This window comes from Nipponia nippon, unplaced genomic scaffold, assembly GCF_047370975.1.
Source record: "Nipponia nippon isolate SJK-2023a ecotype South Korea unplaced genomic scaffold, ASM4737097v1 scaffold_31, whole genome shotgun sequence".
NCBI classification, from domain to species: domain Eukaryota; kingdom Metazoa; phylum Chordata; class Aves; order Pelecaniformes; family Threskiornithidae; genus Nipponia; species Nipponia nippon.
The window spans coordinates 3,283,945-3,305,113 of NW_028262349.1; the positions used below are offsets into that span (position 1 = coordinate 3,283,945).

The window sequence follows — 21,169 nt, forward strand, 5'->3', positions numbered from 1 at the left end:
GGAAGTATTTTTGTGTTTAAGAAAACTGTTGAAGAACTGAGATTACACACCAGACAGAAGGCTAAACAAGAATCTTTACAGTAAAGCTGTGTTTGGGAAACAAAAATTACCTAATGAAGGTGGAATGAGAGGGGGCAAATGCAGAGAAAGTCCGAGGAGGCAGAAGCTGAGTGTTTGCTCTTCCATTCTTACCTGCTTGTAAAGGTCAGAGGTGGGACCAGGGCCCTGTCAGACTGGCTGTTGCACAGAGGATGTTCCCTACGGAGATTACCCACCTCTTTATGTTATTGCCCTTGCAGAAAAAGTTTGACAGAAAAACAAAAGCATCGAGCAGAGCGTTACAGAAGGGGTGGAGAAAGGCCAGAAGAGGGGAGGTGTTCTGCAGGAGCTGGGTGAGGCCTACACCAGGCAGATCTCTACTGAGCTATTAACACAAGCAGGGCACCTGAAGCAAAGCCCCAGACCCTACGCTCTTCCTCCGACGACTTCTGTCGTGGCCGTTTGCCTGCTCTGTCAGCAGAGGTCAGCCCAAAGCCACCAGACGATTAGAAATGGGACTCCTCGCTCTGCGGACCAGAGCCCAGCCAACAGCACCCAGCTCTAGAGTCAACTCACCCTGCGCCGGGGCCTCTGCGAGCCGCAGGCAGCGCTCGCCCTACTCCTCGCCCCAGGAAGGAGCCCGAGAGCTGCCAAGCCCTCATTAAGCTGGACCTCGAGGGCCGGCGCGATTGATACAGGGGAGGTGACCCCGTTTTGGGTATTTCTGCAGATGTGCGTGAGTTCGGGTTGCTCTGAATAGCTGTCCCAGTGCGTTTCAAATCGAGAGGAGCCAGCAGGCTCTGGCAGTCAAAGCGCAGGACTCCCACAGGCCATCCTGGACCTGGGACTACCCAAGCTGGGCACTCACAGTGCCTAATTCTGGATTACAGTCTTTGTCCAAGAACCATCCAAGCCCTACAACCAACACCTCCATTAGAAAGACATCAATAAGTCCTTGGAGAAGACCGTTCAGCTGACATTAATGCCCTCTCGGGGAGCACTCTGCTCACCAGGCTTAACACCATCCAATTCTCACTCTTCCTCTCTGGCTCAATTTACCGCAAGCTCGTTCGACACAAAGCAGGCCCTCCCGAACAAGTACCAGCCGACTGAATAAAGCTCACTGCTGAGACGTGGATCCCCAGCACGGAGGAGAGAGCAGAATGGGAGTCCCTCCTTAGTCCTGGCTCCTCAGACGATAGCAGGTAACAGTATAAAGGAGGACAGTCCCCTCCACCTGCCCTGTGCTGAGAGCTGCGACTGCCGCCTTTTTATTTTTGAGCAGCTTATGCGCCTCGAGAGGGGCCAAGGATGTCTGCAGGATGATGCTGGAGAGCCTGGGCACTGACCAAACTTCAGCGCAAGCTCTGGAGCTCCTGGGCACCACCAGATGTAGGAGCTGAGAGCTGACGTGTCCCTACTCTCAAACTGCAACAGCGCAGTGGCCGTCACAGGTTTGGATTTAAATCCCACAGAATTTCCTCTTAAGAGGCCACAGGTCCTTTCTCACGGATCTGGCCACGGAAGGTCTCGCTGCCTCCCTCCCCGCCGCCTCAAGGAGGCTTAGCTCCTCCTGGACCTCCTTGGCTGAGAACTAGCACAAGACACCAGGCTTAGACAAATCAAAGCCCTCTCTGTCCTGACCAGAACAGGAACCACATAAAAGCATTGCTATTTAAAAGCTGCCATCAGTTGTTGGCTTCCAGCTTTGAAACAGTTTGGCTTTTAACTTCGAAGGACCCAGTGACAATGGATTAACTCATTTACTCTTCAGAGTCTGCTGGAACCCTCCAAGTGCTTGGATACCTTCTGTTTCCCTATTTTCTCTCCTCTATGTCACCTTTGTGCAAATAGGTGTTGTGTTACTGCAATTCCTGTCACACTGCAGTGGCTGCGCAGCCACCGGGACAGCCCCTCCCCTTGGGAGAAAGCACATCTATCACTCCTTCCCCAGCTCTTCTGCTTTCTATAAATAAACGTCATGCAAACCTAGTCAACTGGAAGCTGCTCTAGCTTGTAAACAACCTCAACAGAGTCACATCAAGTTTGCTTGGACCAGGGAGAGGGAAGATATGGCAGCAGACTGTAAAACATTGCAGGGTTGGGATTTTTTTTTAAGCTTAGTGTGTGGAGGGCCAAGGCTCAAAGGTTATTGGGAGCAACTTCCACTTACGAGCCACAGCCCCGTTTTAACCGCGGCAGGAGGTTCGCTCTTCCCACATTGTCAGGGCCCTCTGCTGTTGCTCACCCTGGAAAGGGAGCTTTGCCACCAGGGCCTTGTTTTCACCAGGAGAATCCACGTGTCTGCGAGCCCCCCGTTCTTCCCCAGTTTCTCTGGGAACCTGGGAAATGCTGACCCGGTATCCCTGTCTTTATGCTCTAGGCCACTTTCTTTGTAAACGCTGATCTTACGGCATTAGGAGGCTCCAAAGTCCATAGAAGGGCACCAGCAACTGGCTCCAGGAAAACCCCTGCGCATTTCTCACCACTTTCACATTTCTAAAGAAACCTGTACGGGAGGCTTTATTGTCAAGAGGGCCAATTACCAGCGTTAGAGAGAGAAAAGCACATCTTAGGTTTTAAGAAAGGAATAAAAGGCAGCCGTTTTGTTCGTGGCAGCGTACCGAAGGGCTCCTGGAGAGCAGTGTGCTACAGGAGGGTCTGTAGCCACCCCAGGGAAAAAACCTCCACTCTCTGTCCAAGATAATCACTCAGATAACAAAAGCATCGCTGAAACATTGCACTGCTCCCCACAACTCCTCATTTTGCCGCACATACTGGAGCTGGCCCAGACCACACCTACAATAAATAAGGACTGTTCATTGTAATTACCCCTAAATTCACGCAGTGATTTCTCCCACCCAGTAATTATTATCAACATTTAATTGCTGGGTCCTTACTATGTAATTACAGATTATTTATGTGTTAAAAAAGAAAAAAATTAAAGCCCTTTTCTATCACACACAGTGTTCTCCCCCTTGAGGCTTCTGTTCACAACTGGATCCCCCAGCTACCTGATCACAAGCTCGCGGCTCCAGAGCAGCTTCCCCACCCCAGCTGCGGCAGAACTCCCTCCTCCTCTCTCCTCCCAGCAGCTCTCGGGACGGGACTGCAGTCAGAGAGCACCGCAGGCAGGAACGATCGGCCGCGGCCCCAGCCCCGAGGTATCTGGTTCCTGGCTATCCGGTTCCCTGCACCTGCGGTGGCAGCCGCTCACCTACGTACCTGCAGATCCCCTATGGCACAGCAGTAGTATTTTGATGGGAGAAGCGTGCCCCACAGAACTGCAGACACTGCTTTAATGTCGTGTCTAGCACTTTCAAAGGAAAGAGAAGGCAGGAACATTGTTCAAACCATCAAGAATTATTTTTGAGGATGGAGCAATCAATGAAGGGACAACCATTCACATATTTTATCCATCTGCTCCCATCCTCCTTGGGGAAGGCCGAGCATTTTTTTGAAATCCAAATTCTTGTGCGGAACTAACTCCAGTACCTTTAATTCCTCTGTCTGCTTTTGACCTCCCACTGACAGCTCTGGGGTTGAGAAACACAAACTGATGACAGCCACACTGCATCCCTCCTCCTGCTTGCTGTGCCCAAGTCCCAGCTGTAGGTAAGGCAGGCAACATCCCAGTCAACGGAGCAGCATCCTTTCACAGTTTCATTTACATCAAAAGATAAGGCAAAGTATAGAAAGAGAGGTGTCGCTTCAGGGTCAGTGTTATCCTTTTTCAGGGGAAATGTTTGCAATTGCAGTACAGATTAGCTTTTCCCAGGAGTAAATTCAGATGAAATGAAACAATCAATCTGTTGATTGCAAACGCCCAGTATTTCCGTACCCGCTAGTGTACCAGCCCTAGGAAACAAGCTGAAAATAAAGGCTTACCAGCAAGAAGTCCAAGGCACTTGCATTCTAGCAGCCATTTTTTGTTTTATTATTTAAAGTTAAGAGCGCTCATCAGCTCACAAATTAACAAATTCCATTCCTGCAGTTTAGTTCAGGTTTCAGCCAAAAGGAAAAAAAAAAAATAGAATGTAGCTAAACTAACTCTGCAATTTACATCTCAATAAAAGTTAAACCTCCTTGCTTTATAAATAAATGTTATAGTTAACACTGCAAAAATGTAATGGCGGATCTACAATATCTTTAAGGGGCAGAGAGCATTGGATTATTGAGGCATACGGATATGCTGGCTTATAAATACAAGTAGAGAAGCTTCAGTAGCATATAGTGCATGGTTGTTTATCAGGGTTCTGCTCTCCCAGTCTTGACCTTTCCCAAATCTCAGAGGCAGCTGCTTCACCCCCAACTGTGCTTTCCACTCTGCCCGGGGCCAAGAAATGAGCCACAGGCTGCCAAAGCCCCGTCACTCCCCCTGCGAGAAGATAAACTGCTGGAACAGCATCGTGTTTACCAACACTGACTGTTTACCACCAAGGAGGGTTCTGCTAACCCAGGCAAATACCTACCCTGAGACTCTGCACTTAAAGAGAAAGAGCAAGTTGTGTGCAGATCCTAATTAAAGAAAGGAGCTTGCCCAAAGAGTAGCCAAATGAGATTTCAAATTCAATCTTTGAAACAGCACCATCCTCAGTAAAGTTGCAAAAAGAATCAAAAGCCAAAACCAGATGCTAACAACGCGCTCCACGTAGGTTTTCAGAATGGGATAATTAAGAGAGCCCAATCGGTTGATACTAATAAACCTCAGAAGAACAAGAAGGCACCTTTAACTTTCATTTCTTTCTTGCTTCTTCCTTCAGCCCACCCTCACGCAAACACGCCACCAACACTCACTTGCTTTAATAACCCCGCAAGCACCACCCACGCTACAAGAACCTCCCGTCCTAGAGGGCTTGCAAGAGCACATCCTCAGAGATGGCTCGAAGTGCACCGGTTTGGCTCGGAAACCTGGCCATATCCACCCTGTACAGCTCAATCCCTGCCGACCTCTGGAGCTCGAGGACCTCCGCGCGGGGAGGGGAGCGGACGTGTGCAGAATGGGCGAGCTAGGGGCCTGAACGCCACATTAGGATTTTGGTTTTAAGGTAGCAGCTTTTCCTCCCCATTCATAAAAACCAACATCTATTGATGAAACTGTATAACCAGAACTGACCTTACTATATCTTACAGGATTGAAGAAGTCTTGCAGCATAGATAGGGCCTGGCTCTAAAAGAGAAAAAATAACCCAGCTTTATGCACCATCGTTGAAATCTCAGGCCTTTAACACCACTTGCTACTTGGCCAACCAAGGGAGAATAAAACCCGTCCTCAGCATACCCAGCCCTACTGCCATGCAAGGCAACTACCTCAGCAGAGCACAAGCCCCTCGGCTGTTAGACTCGTACTGTACCGAATCTGAGAAGGGGGTGGGGGGAGAATTAGTTGGAAGATTATTTTATTCCTCACTTGCATTTCTATCTGTTTGGTATTTGGGATGGGAAGGGCTAGAGCACGTATGTGATGTGTAGCTGCTCCAAAGCTTAACGCTGAGTTAATCCAGCACTAATGGGAGAGGCAGCAGGTCCCAGGGATCTCCATTTTCCTTCCTTCTCAGGACAAGACGGTTGGCATGGGAAAGGGCAGGGGCTGCGGCCTTCTCTGGATACAGTGCACTGGAGATATCTGGTACCTGAAGGTGACAACAATGAGGGACAGCCATGAGCTCTCGAGCCTCCTCCTCCCCTACCCCTGCGCACACCAGCCTGATGGTGACAGATGAGGACAAAGCTCGCAGCCCGTCTCAGCGTGGCGACGGCCTTCGGCACCGAGGCAAGGATGGCCTGGGATCTCAGGCTGCACTACCTCTGCGGGGTGAAAGAGGTGATGCGAAAGGCTGGGGACTTCAGCTCTCCCGCCCTAGTGCAGTTCAATGAAGGCTTCCAGCTCCTCGGGGATGAAACCCTTGTAGGGAATCTTGTGCTTGTCCAGGGCTCGAGCAGCAAGGCACTGGAGGGTGATATAGTTGAAGGGCTGCATCATGCTCTTGGTGAGCAGCTTCTCATCCAGCAGCTCATAAGCAGTCTGCTTGAAGGCATTGGTGGCGTCCATATGGGCTCCAGCCTCCATCAGGGCACTCATGATCAGCGGGCAGTTGTTGCGGGCAGCAACGTGCAGCGGGGTGTTGTTGTCATAGTCACGGCTATCCGGGTCAGCCCCGCACTCCAGAAGCAAGTTCACAACGTGGAGCGATGGGAACTTGCCCACGGGATAACGTCCCACTGTTGTGGTATCTTTGTCCACAGCCATATGCAAAGGAGTGAAGCCATTCTTGGCCCGGGGGCTGCACTTTAGCAGGCGGTAGATAGTCTGGCGCTTCTGGTGTTCCTGCTCCGGGGTGCACTCCACCTTCTCCAGCAAGAAGACGAGGTGGAGGATAATGGCCAGCGTCTTGGTGAACTGCGCCGAGTCAACTACAGGGTCCTTGCCATGCACGAGCGCCCTCTCCACCTCCCGGACCCCTTTGCTCAGTACTCCCATGAGGTCAGAGAAGCCCAAGTGAGTCGCTAAAGTGCCTTTGGAGCGGTCCTGAAGCACGTAAGAGAAAAGCTCAGCAAAGGAAAGGAAACTGCTGGCAGTCATCGGGCTGAGAGGCTCCAGGTTGCCTTGCTGCATGTCCAGAGCATACTTCCACAGGTTAATGCAGCGTTCGAAGTTGCCGGAGTCGGCATAGACTGCCCCTCGGTAACGGATGTAATAGGAAGTGTCTGGGTGGGAAGGCCCCAAGATGCGCTCTCTAATCAGCAGCGCCTGCATGCGCATCTCATCCGGATCAGTAATCAAGGCTTCCAGTTCCTCCAGCGAACTCACTTCCCGGGAATAGTCGTAGGCCAACACCAGCTGCCGGGGCTCAGGTTTAGGCAGGTACTGCCCGCCCTCACACCGAAGCTCCATCGCCCTTCGCCAGTACTTGTGGGCTCCCAAAAGGTCACGTTTCTTATCCACAAATGTCGCACCCAGCAACTCCAGCGCTTCCACAGCAGCCTCTCGAGTGCAGAACACGTTAGGGACCTGCTGCTCATCCTGACTGGAAGCTGAGGCACAACATCTCTCGCACCCCTCTTCATCGCAGCCCTGAGGAGTTTCCTTGTCAGTGCTGCAGCACCTCTGATGGCTCCCACCTGATGCACAGGTCCCATTTTGGTTCCCTGCAACCTCCTCCTCCTCCTCCTGCTGCAGCCCTCCTTGGATGAGGTACTCCACGATGTTGGTGTGACCAGTGACGCTGGCAGCTAGCAGAGGAGTCATGCCATAGCCATCTTTCTCCATGCGGGCCTTGGAGCGGAGCAATAGCTGCAGGATCTCCAGGCTGCCGGACTCAGCGCAGTCATGCAGGGCCGTATTCCCCTTCACGCTCCGGCGGTTGACATCAGCCCCTTTCTCTAGCAAGTAACGTGCGATTTCCCGGTGCCCTTTGTAGCAAGAAATCATCAAACAAGTGTGTCCGTGCCGGTTGGCTACTTCCAGGTCAGCCCCGCGCTCCCCAACTAAGTAGCGCACAATCTCCAGGTGCCCATCGAAACAAGCAGCCCGCAGCGGCGTGGAGTTGGTCAGCGTGGTCTGGTTCACCGAGGCGCCGTGATCCAGGAGGCTGCGCACCACCCCCAGGTGCCCGGCAGCGGAGGCCGCCCAGAGCGGCGGGGCCCCCTCGATGGTCTCCCCATCGAAGTTGACCGAGCCCCCCTCCTCCACGCGGGCCCCGCAGTGATCCAGCAGGTACTCCACCACCTCCAGGTGCCCGTGCCGGGCCGCGATCAGCAACGGGGTGCTCCCTCCCCCGGGGCCGTCGCCCCCGCCGGGCCCCGCCGTCAGCGCCTCCAGCTCCTCCCGGCTCCGGCTGCCCAGCAGCTTCTGCAGCAGCTTCAGCTTCCCATCGCGGGCCGCGTTGTACACGGCCGTGCGCAGGTCCATGGCGACGGGGGCCGCGGCGACCGCACCGGCCACCTCCTGGCCATGGACCGGCCGCTCCTCCGCGCCCCCAGCTCGGCCCGGGGCAGCGGGTGGGCGAGGGCGGCCCCCCGGCGGGGAGGAGCCCTGCGGGGCCGGAGGCGCCCGGCGAGACAGCCCTCACCTCCGCACGGCAACCTTCAGTCTCTCCGCCCGGCCGCCATCTTAGGTTGTAACGCGAAACAAAATGGCGCCCGGAGGGACGCAGAGGCGGGGCGGGAGGAGGACGATGGGAAGTGTAGTCTGGCGCCCGGCCCGGCCCCGTGGGAGCCGCTCCCCGGGGACTCGGTTTCCCGGCAGGCAGCGGGAAGGGGGCGGTGGCCGGAGCCCCCCGGTCCGGCGCGGGGCACCCTGGGCAGTGTAGTCCCGCTGCGCCCCCGCCGGCGGCCGCTCTCCGGGGACCGCGGCGCCGCCGAGCCTGCGTTTCCCAGCGCGCCCCGCGCCGCGTCCGCGCAAGGGCTGCCGGGGCGGGGGGCGGGGTGGCGCCGTGCGGCGGCGCCGGGGGTGGGGCCCGGGGCTCGCCTCCTCCCCTGCCCCGCTCGTCCCGGAGCGGCCGCGGCTCTCGCAGGGGAGCAAGACCGGGCCGGACCCGGGGTCTGGCTGCCCCCGGGGCGGCGCCGCGGACCCTGGGGGACTCGGGCCCGGGGCGGGATGGGGCCCGGGGGGGGAAGGACCCCTGTGCCGGGGCGGCCGCACAGCCCGGGCGAGGGGCCCGGGGCCTCCCGGTCTGCGCGAACAGATGCGACCCGGGCTGTCAAAGTTCTTCTGTAACTTTGCCGCGTGTGCGAATTTCATGGGAGGTTTTATTTCTGTTCAATTCCCGGAACCCGTTGCAGTTCAAAATACAATAGCTACGCAGCGTGCTGCACAGCGTTAGTCTGACGCGGTTTTAATTGTAGCGAATCATTTGGGTTTGGTAGAGCAAGTATAATATAGAAATAAAATATATAATTTGAAGTACAGCTTTTCTGCCTGGGAGAAGACAGTCCGGAGGTCGCCAAGCCTCCTCCGTAACGGCAAAGACAGATCTGTTCCCGTTGGTCCCTGCCATCGGACGAGATGTACGGCTTTCTCCGTTCCTGAATGGTAATACATGGCTGGAGCGAGGGAAAAGTATTCAAGGCAATAAATAGCCCAGCTTAGATGAGCGAAGCTTTAGTTACCAGGACCTATTTTTAGGGTGTAAGTTGAATTTAAGTGGCTCTGATCTTGATATGGCGAATTGGCACAGGGTTTCTCCTGTTGTATTTTATTTATATATATTTATATATATATTTCTTCTCCTTTCCAGGGAAATAAGATTGGCCTCATTATTTCCATTATTATTATTCTCTCTGTCATTATTATTATTCAGTCCATCCATCCATCCACCCATTTAGGTCTTGTCTGGAATCACCTAGGATTATCCTGCTAATGCATGTTGCCTTCACACAGAATATAATTTTTGTTGCTAAGAAACTGCTTTTGCATAACAGACAGCGTGGGCCTAATTTTCACTTCAGCAGCTGTTAAAGTCAACGGGAGCAGCAGGTGCTCAGCGCTCCTGAGAGCTGGAGCCAAAGTGTCCGTGGCAGGATTCCCGCACGAGGGCCGGCTGTGCGTGCGAGCGTGTCGTCTACGCGTGCGATGTGCTCGGGGACGCAGCGGCTTCGCGCTTGATAAGAAAAGGAGCAAAGGTGTTTTTGAGCGTCTCCCGTCTGTCCACGCTGCGCGAGTGCAGTTCCCCGCACGCCGGGACAGGAGGAGCGGCTGCGTGCGCTGGAATATTTGCTGGGTGGGAGCGTTCCCGTGTCCCCTCTGCACGCACGTATGGATACACACCTATGGTCACAAGCTAAAAATTGGGTTCCCGTAAGTAAATAGCTGTCAGCAAGGAGCGTGGGCACATGTGGTCTGTTTTAATATTAACGTGTCAGCCTTCATGCGCGTGTCTGCGTGCACCAGCTCAGCTGTGTGCGAATACTTAACGGCTGAACGCATGAGCGGGCTGCGTGCGTGCGGGGCCGTGTACCTGCGCGCGTCTGTGTCCCCGCTTGCGAACATCCATGTGTGAAATCCGCAGCACTTAGGCTGTTTATGCTGCGGGTCAAGGCACAGACACGGTGACATTTCCTCTCCCTGCTGGCTCTTTCATGTTGCTATGGTGATCAGATGCACTCGCACTTTTATCTGAAGTATCTAGTAACTAAAGCTTCCTATTAATTTCCTCTCCGTAGAATGCATATGGAATTCACCGGAACACCAGGTAGGCTTTTTAGGTCCCGAATTTACATCAGAGCCCGCCCCCAGTTCTCGGGTGGGCTGTCAGAACCATCACAGGGTAGAAGTGCAGCTGATGAAAATGCTTTTTCCACGAATAAAGAAATTGCTTAGTAATGAGAAAGAGAATAAAGAGCCCAAGGAGCAGTGTCCCAGCAGCCCCTTCCTGCAGGTCCCTGAATACAAAAGGTGCTCGAGCCTCGGTACCTCGCCCCCGGCCTGGCTGTAAATGGATTATTTGGTCTGGGGAGTCAAAGAGAGCGGAAGGTGGGGGCGGCCGCGCTGCTCGCCCGGCGCGGAGGGGCTGCAACTGCATGGGGCTGCTCGGAAGGGTCTGGGGCGGGATTTTGACTCTGCGAGGGGCAGAAACCATTCCTTTGTCACCTTGGCTCTCCTGCATCCTCGGGCTTCTCTTATTGAGGTCACCACCGAAAATTAGTGTCCCAAACCAGGGCACCAGGGTGATGGAGACGTCACCCGAAGGCGGGGGCTCTCCTGAACCAGATTGCCCTCAGAGGCGCAGCTCCCCCTTCCATTGACAGGGCAACGGGGAATAAAAGCTCTGCCAGCGCGTAACACCCCACCTGAAAGCGTGGCTGAGCGACGCAGCGCTGCGACGGGCGAGTGAGCGCAGGGGCGCTTCCCGCGTCCTCCCGCAGAGCTGGAGCTGCTGCTGCTGTCAGGGAAGCTGCCGGGAACCTTCCTCTGCAAGTGACAGCTACAAGGAATGGGGGGGATCTGAACACCTGGGGTAGAAATGAAGGGCTCAAAACTATCGCGTCCTTCATCTACAGAACACGTCCTCCGCAAGGCCCTGGAGACTCCTGTGAAGGTTTTGCAGGGTAATGCAGATAAAGTCCCAGCCGGTATTTTGAGAATATAGAGGGAAATTAAATACCCACCAGAGGAAGAGAAGATAAAAAATGAGACGTTTTGACAGGGCTGCCAGATTGTGTGGCAGGAGGGTTAATTTTTTTTGAAACTGCCATTTCATATTCCCTTTCAGACAAGCTGAATTACACAGTACTGGCTGCTGGAGGAGTTGCATAATTTTCTTCACAGAAATAATGACAGGGTACTTAAAAAGCAAGTGAATGGATGGCTGAAGTATTGGGCAGAGACTTAAGAAATCTGGGCTGAGACCCCACCTTTGCTAGAGACTCTTTTTGTGACCTTGGGCTGGTCGTTTAATCTTTCTGTGTCTTATTTCCCTGCCAATAACACGGGAATAATAACTCGTCTTTGTCAGTCTTGCTTATTTAGACTGCAAACTCGGAATTTACAGGTTGCATCTCCTGTGCTTATAGGGCAACCAAAGCCAAAGAGCCTCAATCTGCGCTAAGGTGTCTGAGACAACCATAATATACAAAGTAGATGACAAGAAAAGAGCTTGGATATAGAGTTTGGAACCTTTTAGGCATGAAAAGCTCAAAAGTCCCTAATCCATTGTGCCACGTCTCTTCCCTCAAAATGTGGAGAGGTTTGGATCTGTGCTAGGGGTTCCAAAAACATATAAATAATTTAGGAACTAAGCCCATGCTGATTTACTGAATCCCCAAGTTACCTCTGAAACTGTGAGCGGATAATTTAGATGCCTGCAAAATTTTCTGCAAGGTCTTTGTGCTCAGTCTGTCACTGCATTAAGGGTTAGCAGCAGACTGAGTCGAGATCCTCATTTTTTCAAAGTTTAAATTCAGGTTTGCAGGCGGCTGTGTACCAAGTTTTTATCAATCTCTTCAGCTTTTAGGGGTTTGTCTGATTTCCAGAAGTCAGAGGAAGGTGGCTTCTTGCTACTAGGTCCAGTGAAGACAAGATCTTCTGTGTAGTTAAGCAACTACATGAGAAATTTGCTGTACAAAGGGAACAATTCGAAAAATAGCAAGAAATGGCACCATGACATTAGCAGGAACAATGACCCAATACCCAACTTGCTGCAGGGGCTTTTGTCCTATAACTACCTTCATCATTAAGGCCTGTGATGACATTATTTTCTGTGCTTATATAGGGCATAAGGCCACAGCTACCTGGAAGGAAGGATTTTGATCAGACTGCAGAAGATGAACAAGCAGGAGAGGCACGTTGGGTAACACTAAATCAATGTAGTTTCATTTACATTAGACACCAGCCCGGCAATTTCAACATTAATGGGTGCACTGCTGCCCTCTGAATTTTAGTAGATTTAATATATCAGTGGGGGAGTAAAAGAGAGGGGGAGTGTGAGTCGTTCTTGCTTATGATACATGGATCTTTTCTTTCAGGCATCATCAAAGGACAGCAATTTGTACAGTTGTTAAATTCTTTTGGCAATACGTTTCCTGGGATAAGCATTGCTCTGCTCCTGCCTCACAGATTATCTAAGACGATAATAGCAGTAGTATCTTTGGATCCCTCCCTCTCCCGAACGGAAAGGACAAAGGACTGGCTCTGAGGCAAACGGCAAGGTAGCAAGAGCATCAGATTTGGACCTAAGCCTTAGGCTCGGTTTGCTTTTGCGGAGCCACCAGTTTCCTTTGTGTCTTTTGGCAAGTTATCACCTCTGTCCCCGCCGCAGTTCTCCTGTGTAGCGCACGGCTACCTCGCAGGAGTCGCGATGGAATAAAGCGCTCAAATACAAAAGCGATGAGGGACATACGGACTTCTAGATAGACGGAGAACTAAGTTAGCCATCTTCCTAACAGGCAGGAATCACTGCCTCCTTTTACGGAGGCACCAAGCGAGGCAGGGACTGGCCTAAGAAGTTGCAACAGGTCAATAGACTCATAGGAAACAGAGCCCGTTCAATACCAGCTGCAAAGAAAGAAGTATTAGGACCCACTAAGAACCTGGATGCTATCGACTGGCTTCAAGGGCTGTAAAGTATGTTTGTAAACTACAAAGCACAGAGATTTGGAGGTCAGTGGACATCTGCTGCAGTATGCTCTGCTGCTCTGCTGCACCAGCTCTACAGATAATTGCCCAGGTAGGGTTTTGTTTTCAACCCAAGTGACCGAGTTGAAGGTAAAGCCGAAAGGACTTGAGTTCCTAAATCACATATGCCATAAGGACAATCACAAGTGTGCAATGCTGAGCATATCCTGGTTAGGTTAAAAAAAAAGAGAGAAGGAAAATGCTCGATGGCACCAGCAACCCAAATTATTAAAGACATTTCAGTATACCTACTTTTTACCACTGGCCTTGGCAGGATTCATTTTCACACCTAAATACCTTTGAGAAGAGAGGCTCTGGGTGGTATTGAAAATTTGCTCTTTTCATGTTTTAAAACCCAGTTGGAAGCGAAAGTCTAGACTTGCAAAACAATCCTCTCCGGGCATCGAGGTACAAGCGGGGTCTCTGAGTGCCCAGCAGACCTCCGTGCTCTCGGCAGCTGGTGTTTGAATCCTAACGCTGCCACAGATTTGTTCTGGGGTCTTTGAGCGAGACACTTAACTTAATGATAGTTGATTTCTATGTGAAATTGCGTTGAAGTTAAAGCCATGCTGACGGGGGCTGCTCAGGGCTGCGGGACGAGCCCCACGGCTTGGTTCTTCACAGACACTTCTGTGGCTCCAATCAGAGCCCAAATTTGGTTAACTTCAAGGGGATGGGAAACGAGGAGCAGAGTAAGTCACGATACGGCCTCCACCACACCAAAGCACTTAAATACGTACTTAACTTTCGGGTCCGGAGCGGCTGCAGCGCAGACAGGGCTCTCCGTGGGCAGCGGACCGCTGCTCTGTGGCCCAGCCCGTCCCCTGCCAGCGAGGGCACGGGTCTGTGCTGTATGGCAGGCTATGATTTGTTGTCGCCTTTATAAATCAGAACAACAAAATCACTAGTCTTCCACACAGAGCCAGACCACCGAGAGCAGCGCACGTCCTCCTTCATGTCTTCTTCTGTTCTCCTCCCTCAGTTGTTCCCATTCTTTCCACACACGTTTCTCATTTCAGGGATGGATCTGCCCTTTGCAGTGCAAAAACACCCGGTGTTCTTTGTGAGACTGTGTCAAATCTCACTGTAATCGCCTGTCCAATTTTGTGACTGTAGCTGTGAGTTTCTGCTCCATTTTCTCACTCAGGAGACTATATTTGGCTATAAAAATTTGGATAACGTTTTTTTCAGGGATGTCGGGACTCAGCAGGGTCTCCTTTTTCCTTACCCTATGATAAACTTCTCCAGGAGTGCTCTGTCAACCTGTCTATCTCTCAACTGTATTTTGGTCTGACTAAAATAAGCAAATGCAATATATACTCGGGAATGCTAGAGAAAAGGAATCGGTTAGCAAAGAAAAAGATAATGATAGTGCTGAGTTTCCTGGAATCCTACTGAGAGACTGATTTAAGCAAGAAAAACAAAACCTTTTTGCTGTTTCCTTCTCTCTGAATTTGTTGATGAGCAATCTTTATTTCACCCCAGGTTTAGCTTTGCTTCCACTACCCAGCTTTTTTCTGTTAATACCTCGCATATGGCATGAATAAGGTGTGAAAGGACAATGCTGGCTCACATCCATGGAAAGGATCTTTATTCCTTTCCACCGCCGTTGTCCGAGTGAGGCTTACTTACCTCAGCCGCCAAAATCAAACAAGGGACAGCATCCTTCCCGTCTTCAACCCAAGCCTGTTAAATGTACTTTTGTAAGCATTGTTAAAAAAAAAAAGGGACAGAAACAAAAGTGTCCTTCAACAGTCTCGGCTCTGCAGAGCTGCTGTGGTGAAAGGCTCCTTTCACAGGAGAAAGCGTTCAGCAAGAGGAGAGGGTTTGCTGCTGCTGACAGGGGTTGTGCCCCGCGCCAGCTCGCAGAGAGCGGGCCAGTCCCTCCCTCCCTCTCTCTGTGGTTTTTTTTTTTTTTTAACATATGTGCTTTCTACCGACACTTTAATCAAACTCCAGATGGGTTGTTTCAATCTGGGGATTTGTGCTGCTCGGGAGATAACAGTCCATTGTGCTAGCCTAGGTGTGTTTGTGATAGCTGGAGCTGATACCAGGAGATGTCCAGGTGGTCTTATTTAACAGGGGTATTAGTGATACCGCCATTGTCCAGGAAATCAGATAAAACTGCGGTCCAGGTGTTACCCTACACCGTGTTTGTGTAATGACATTGCCAGCTGCCGATCCCTACCTACATTAAAATAGAGACCAAACACTGCAGAAGGGTGATATTTTCTCGTACAAGATTGCCGTCACCCCCCAACTCCCCGGGGTGCTCCGTTTAAAGTGCAAAATTTAATGTGAATACAAACTGTAACAGTAGTGAGCACGCACCCCTTGCTCACGCTGAATACAGCTTTACTCTGATGCTTGCCTGTTCCTGGCCTGGGCTTGGATTTCCTAAACTAAGGTATTTCCTCTAAACCGTCGCATATTTCCCTCCCTGCCCTACCGCAGAGTGTTCTCAAATGAAAACGATTTGGGGGGCAAGACAATTTTTAGAAATAAGCTGCCCAGGACAATTCCATGTTCTGCCAAGGATAATTAGAAGAGAGAATGAATTGTAAAGATGGATGACCTTGAGAGAGAGAAGATAGTTTGGGAAGTGCTAACCTGGGCTGTAATTTCAGGTGACAAGAACACTTTACAGTCCTTGTTCTGGAACGACGCTGCCCAGCACAGTGATACGCCAGGTCCAGGAAGGGCTTTGCCACCAATTACCGCCAGACAATCACCTAATAATCAAGCCAGCAGAAATAACTGCTCAGCTTGAGCAAGGGATGAGGTCCTCTGCTGGTTTTACACACAGGCATTCCCTTTCTGGAGCAAGGTATTTAGTAGAAAACATAAATTCCAGGCTCAGAGGTGTGCGAGACTTTCGTCTAGACTTCAGATAGCGTGATCTGTCTCTGTAGGGCCATATTTCTCAATGTGATATTTTTCAGGATGGGATCTGCCACTTCTAGTTTGTCCCAGAGATTTCAGCAATGTGGAAGCTTATGGCTCCTTGTAACCATGGCAGATGAACCCCATGGCGCTGAGAGGCCGCTGTTGTTTCTTCGTAATTGTTTATATAGATAGGATCTAAACTTAGCTACAGAACATGGTGAAAAAAAGCCTGGTTAGAAAGAGTGGGGACTCAAGAGCTTAGCCTCCAGCTATCTTAGAAGAGGCTGGCCCATCACGGAGAGATCCCCAGCTGCACTTCCAGGCTGTAAATTAAACAAACAGTATTTCCTATATACCAGACCACAGGGATGGCAGAAAGAACAGTGTGGCCTTATTGCTGTTATTTCCTTTGGTTTCAATCTCTGTCCTCTGCCCCCCACCTCTTTCTCAGGCTGGTGGTGCCCACTTTACCCAATTTGTTGTTTATTACAATGGTTTAAAGAGAGGCAGGGGGAAAAATGCTCAGTGCAAATTATATTTTGAGCTGTTGTGCTTTGCCTCTTTGGCGGATAATAAATCTCTCTGGCAATGCTCCTCTGTATAGGATTTGTCATTAAATGCAATTAAACAAACCCTGCAGGTGTCCATGATCAGGCCTGCAGCAGCCCATTCACAACTGCAATGTTATTATCATCCTGACAACAAAACACCAGATATTTCCTGAGCTCCTCTGATCGATGAGCTTGCCTGACTTGGAACTGGAGGGAGGAGAGAAGGGGGGAAGAGTGGTTCAAATGCTCTTTAGACTTATTGAAGGAAAAGTCAAAAAGCTGCTCAGCAATCAGAGAGAAGGTGGAAAGAGAAAAAGGCAGAGGAACGGGAGGGCTGAAAGGGAAAAATGAGAGGAGTGTTTGGGAGCAAGAAGACAGAAATGAGGCAGTATATCACATGGTATCCATCTACCCAATGATTTTGTTAATGCACAAGACTAGAATTTAGGAGGCAAGCGAGGTATTTTAGGTATGATTCTTCTCATGTAACTTTAGCCTGTTCACAGTTAGGCTTTTAGTGTTAAGTGAGTCATGTAGGCTCCCTTTGCAGTCAGTGCAAAAATTAATCTCGCCCTAAGACAGGACTTGACTGGCAGGTTGACTTGTTGTCCAGAGATATCCGTCTGTCTCCTTTCACTGTAGCTGAATGGTTGGATCCGATACCCAACTAATTGCAAATCCCACCCATAATAGCCAAAGGAATTGGCTTTTGCTGAACACATGTTCCGTTCTATCTTCATTCACGAGGCGGCATTTCCTGGCACAGCTATCAGGAGAGCGCGCTACGGAGGCATTGCTAACAGTATTTGGAGAAAGCTGTCCTGGTTTCAGCTGGGATAGAGTTCATTTTCTTCCTAGTAGCTGGTGTAGTGCCGTGGTTTGGTTTTCGGATGAGAATAATGTTGATAACACAGTGAGGTTTTAGTTGTTGCTAAGCAGTGCTTACACCAGTCAAGGACTTTTCAGCTTCCCCTGCTCTGCCAGGGGCACAAGAGGCTGGGAGGGCGCACAGCCAGGGCAGCTGGCCCAGACTGGCCCCAGGGCTATTCCATACCATATGGCGTCATGCCCAGTATATGAACGGGGGGGAGTTGGCCGGGGGACAGCGGTCGCTGCTCGGGGACTGGCTGGGCATCGGTCAGCGGGTGGTGAGCAATTGCATTGTGCATCACTTGTTGTGTATATTCCTTTATCATTATTATTATTATTATTATTATTATTATTGTTGTTGTTGTTGTTGTTGTTGTTGTTGTTATTATTATTATTATTATTATTATTATTATTATTATTATTATTATTATTATTATTATATTATCTTCCTCTGCTGTCCTATTAAACTGTTTTTATCTCAACCCACAGTTTTAACTTTTTTTTCTGATTCTCTCCCCCATCCCACCCGGGGGGGAGGGGGAGCGGGCGGCTGTGTGGTGCTCAGTTGCCGACTGGGGTTAAACCACGACAAAAGCAGATGCAACAACATTTACACCTGAATTGTTGTGTGCTCTGACAATCGGGGAACAGGAAAAAAAGTCCCGTGGTGTATGTCAGCCATCCCAGGCAGCCTGCGGAGTGTGAAGGTCAGAGATTCACAGGGGACTAGCTGCCATCAGGTCCAGTGAGACAGAAAATTTTGCAAGCACCAGTCAAATTATTCTGCCTGAATCGTTTGCTCAGCTCAGCCTCAGGGTGCTCTCAGGATGAACCTCTTTCCTCTTCTATTCTCACCCCAGGAATCCTAGTTTAGTCCAGTTGATTGCTGGGGCATGTATAGAATTGCAGCGACAAGGGATAGTTTATATTACTCTAGCGCCTTTGCAAACGCATAGTACCACAGAAAGGAAGCCATTTTTAGGTTGGATAAAGAGAATTAAATGAGTGGGCTTCAGTAGTGCGTGTGCATATGTAGAGTGTAAGGGATGATTTTTTACTTCTACAAAAAAACCCCTATTGTCAGGGCCTTTGACTAAGTTTTTATAGCCTCATCTGAAATGCCCAGTAGGGCAAACAGCATGGAACCCTGTTTGCTGGCATCAGGGATGAAGTTGGGATTATGGCAGAAGGAGCTGGGATTTCTGCTGTCAGTCTGCAGGTCTCAGGATGACAGTTTCCCCAGACTAGGGGGATCTAGGTCGCTACGCGGTGCTGATCTCTGGCTCCACGGTTGCCAGGGCACTCCAGACTCCTGTACCAAAGAATGTTCCTCCTCTCCTCCTCAAACACTGGAGGATTTCCCTCTGCCACTTTGTGTGTCCTTCTTTTCACGTTGTATTACCACTTAATCTGCTGGTTTGTGCCATTAGCAAACCAACGTGCAATTATCTAGTGGCACAAGTCAGCGCTGGTCTATGGGAGCTGGCAGAAGTGCCCTGTTCCTGGGGTACCACAGAATTTGGCCCTCAAGTCTGTCGACGAAGCGTCAATTCACTGGACACACCAGGGTTTCACCAGTTGTGCTCCTTGGGTCAGTGGTGGTCTGCAAGGGCATGGAAAGATCCACAGCTACCAGTAATATTTATGAATAAGTCCATTTTGCATGGCTTCACCTATAGATCTTGGGGACATTTGAGGTGACACTGGGTCAGAACATCTAGGAGCCATGCACGTATGCAAAACCAGCGGCCTTACTGGTAACACGGCATTGCGCCTCTCTAGTTTCTTCTATTTCCCTCAGTTTCTGCCTAGACTCTGCTCTCAGACACGTCTGCCGAAATCTAGAAACATCTCTGATTTACTCCTCCCAGATGCTGTAGGGTTTGCAGTGGGGTGACAAAGCCGACACAAAGGGATGTGCTCTCTTCTAGGGAAAAAAGACAAGAACTGGCATGTCCCGGCTGCCAGTCTGGGGAGCCCGGTGACTGCTAATGAGTGTCACTGGGACAGATCTTCAGCTGGCGTAAATGAGCACTAGCTGATTGTAAGTCCACAAGGACTTTAGTGAAACTCTGTTGATTCACACCAGAAGAGCAGCTGGGCCAGGGCTCAGGCTGGCTGGGGAAAACCCCCCGGAGTTTCCATCAGTGGGTGTGAGAGTGGGGTAGGAGCCGGCTGCGTGTGCGAAGGGACGCAGAAAGCAAATAAAGGGAAGAATGGGAAAAGCACATCTTATCGGATTGACTTCTCCAACAAACACTTTTTTTTTTTTCCCCCCTTCTTTCCACTTCCCTTCTTCCCCACCTCCAGCAGCTCCTCTCTCCCGCGCTCCCTCGGCGCTGCTCATCTCCCTTTGTGCACCTCTTACCCACACTCTCCTCTCTAAACAGGTGCAGTTGCCACTCAATAGACTTTAATTACCACTTCAAGGGCTCTCACCAGGCTCTGTTGGGAGGGTGGAGATGAATTTTCCTGAGGATTATGCGTATGTCTGAGTTCTCTTTAGTCAGATGGCAATATTGCTGTCAGTCTGTATCCTTCGAGAGATTGTTTCTTCATGTTCTCTCCGCTTGTGTTAACAAAAAGCAAAACTGCTGATGAAGGAAGAAACCCCGGCCATTAGCTAGATTAATTATCAGGACAGCAAATGGGTCTAGACAAAAATATTATGGACAGTTTTAAAACAACCAGGAGCCTCAGCTGGGCTTCTAAAACATTATTTCTGCTTGCAAATGAGAGGCCCGATTTTCAGAAGTGGAGAGCTCAGCATCTCCAAAGATTTCTGTGGGAGACTGGGGTCTAAAAATACAAGTTGTTTTTAACCACTTTACCTTCTTTTTTGCTCCGTGCTCTTCCCATCACAGCTCACCGGAGAAATGCGCTGTTAATGCATTCTGCTGGTACCCCGGGGGATTCCTCCAGAGTGAACATGTCAGCTGATTTCTGTCTTCAGTATAGTTTGCCTATGATGGAGAGTTATTCCCAATGTTTAACTAGTAACATAACATTATTTTTATTATTAAGATCCTCTTCAAAAGACAATCCTGGAGAATGCAGAGCAGAAGCTTACGTCTGTCGGGTCTGCTTGAAATTGTTTGCACAGCATGTGAGCATGCACTGGTGTATAGATGGAGATGCACACAGAAATGTATATACATGCTTATATGTGCCGATGCATGCACCACCAGAAAAGATAGGAGCTGGAAGTATAACAGTGTCTTTTGGGACAGGGAAGATTTCCAAATATTTAAAAAATAATTTTGCTTTTGTTCAACATTAACATTTTTAATTTTTTCATAAAATGAAAAGCAGGGAGGAGATTGTTTTATAGCAAATTAAGCAACATTTTCTTCTGCCAAAATTAGGTTTGTTTTCCTAACAATTCAGCAAATTGGGGAAATAGTGTAACCAGATCTGCATTTTTGCATACGTGTTTTCCATGAAACATTTTGCCTAGCTCCAAAACAGCTGGGCGTATGCAACATCTGGGCTTCTGTTTGGCACTGGCTTCTGTACTGGACCCCGTGCATGCACCAGTGTCCATGCCGGAGGGGAATACAGGGCCGTGCTCTGCAGGAGGCAGCCTCTGCTGAGCTCTTCTGCATTCACGCCACTGAGCCAGCTTGCATTTCTGGGTTAGCATCCAGGCTCCTCTTACCCCTTGGCCATTAGTAACCATGCAATGAGACTCGGACGCTGGGCTGAGGTT

The 21,169-nt window shown here is 50.2% G+C and overlaps 2 protein-coding genes across 9 annotated transcripts in view; both read right to left on the minus strand.

Moving 5' to 3' along the window:
- Positions 1 to 5,813, minus strand: part of UHRF1 (ubiquitin like with PHD and ring finger domains 1) — a 46,742-nt gene extending 40,929 nt beyond the window's left edge. For all 5 annotated transcript variants that reach the window (XM_087769385.1, XM_087769390.1, XM_087769382.1 and 2 more), the window contains exon 1: positions 5,673 to 5,813. The gene's annotated coding sequence lies outside the window, so the exon portion shown is untranslated. The remainder of the gene's footprint in view (positions 1 to 5,672) is intronic.
- Positions 57 to 8,177, minus strand: FEM1A (fem-1 homolog A). Of its 4 annotated transcripts, none has more exons than XM_087769393.1 (2): positions 5,673 to 8,177; positions 57 to 3,909 (listed from the first exon to the last, which is right to left on the minus strand). In XM_087769393.1, the coding sequence occupies exon 1, from the start codon at positions 7,949 to 7,951 to the stop codon at positions 5,900 to 5,902; it is 2,052 nt and encodes a 683-aa protein (XP_087625519.1). In that variant the 5' UTR covers positions 7,952 to 8,177; the 3' UTR covers positions 57 to 3,909; positions 5,673 to 5,899. The 4 variants fall into 4 exon arrangements, with proteins under 4 accessions (XP_087625519.1, XP_087625523.1, XP_087625521.1 ...); XM_087769397.1 differs by lacking the exon at positions 57 to 3,909 and adding an exon at positions 3,953 to 5,209 and having other exon boundaries at positions 5,846 to 8,177; XM_087769395.1 differs by lacking the exon at positions 57 to 3,909 and adding an exon at positions 3,953 to 5,672 and having other exon boundaries at positions 5,846 to 8,177.
- Between the last annotated feature and the right edge of the window lie 12,992 nt (positions 8,178 to 21,169).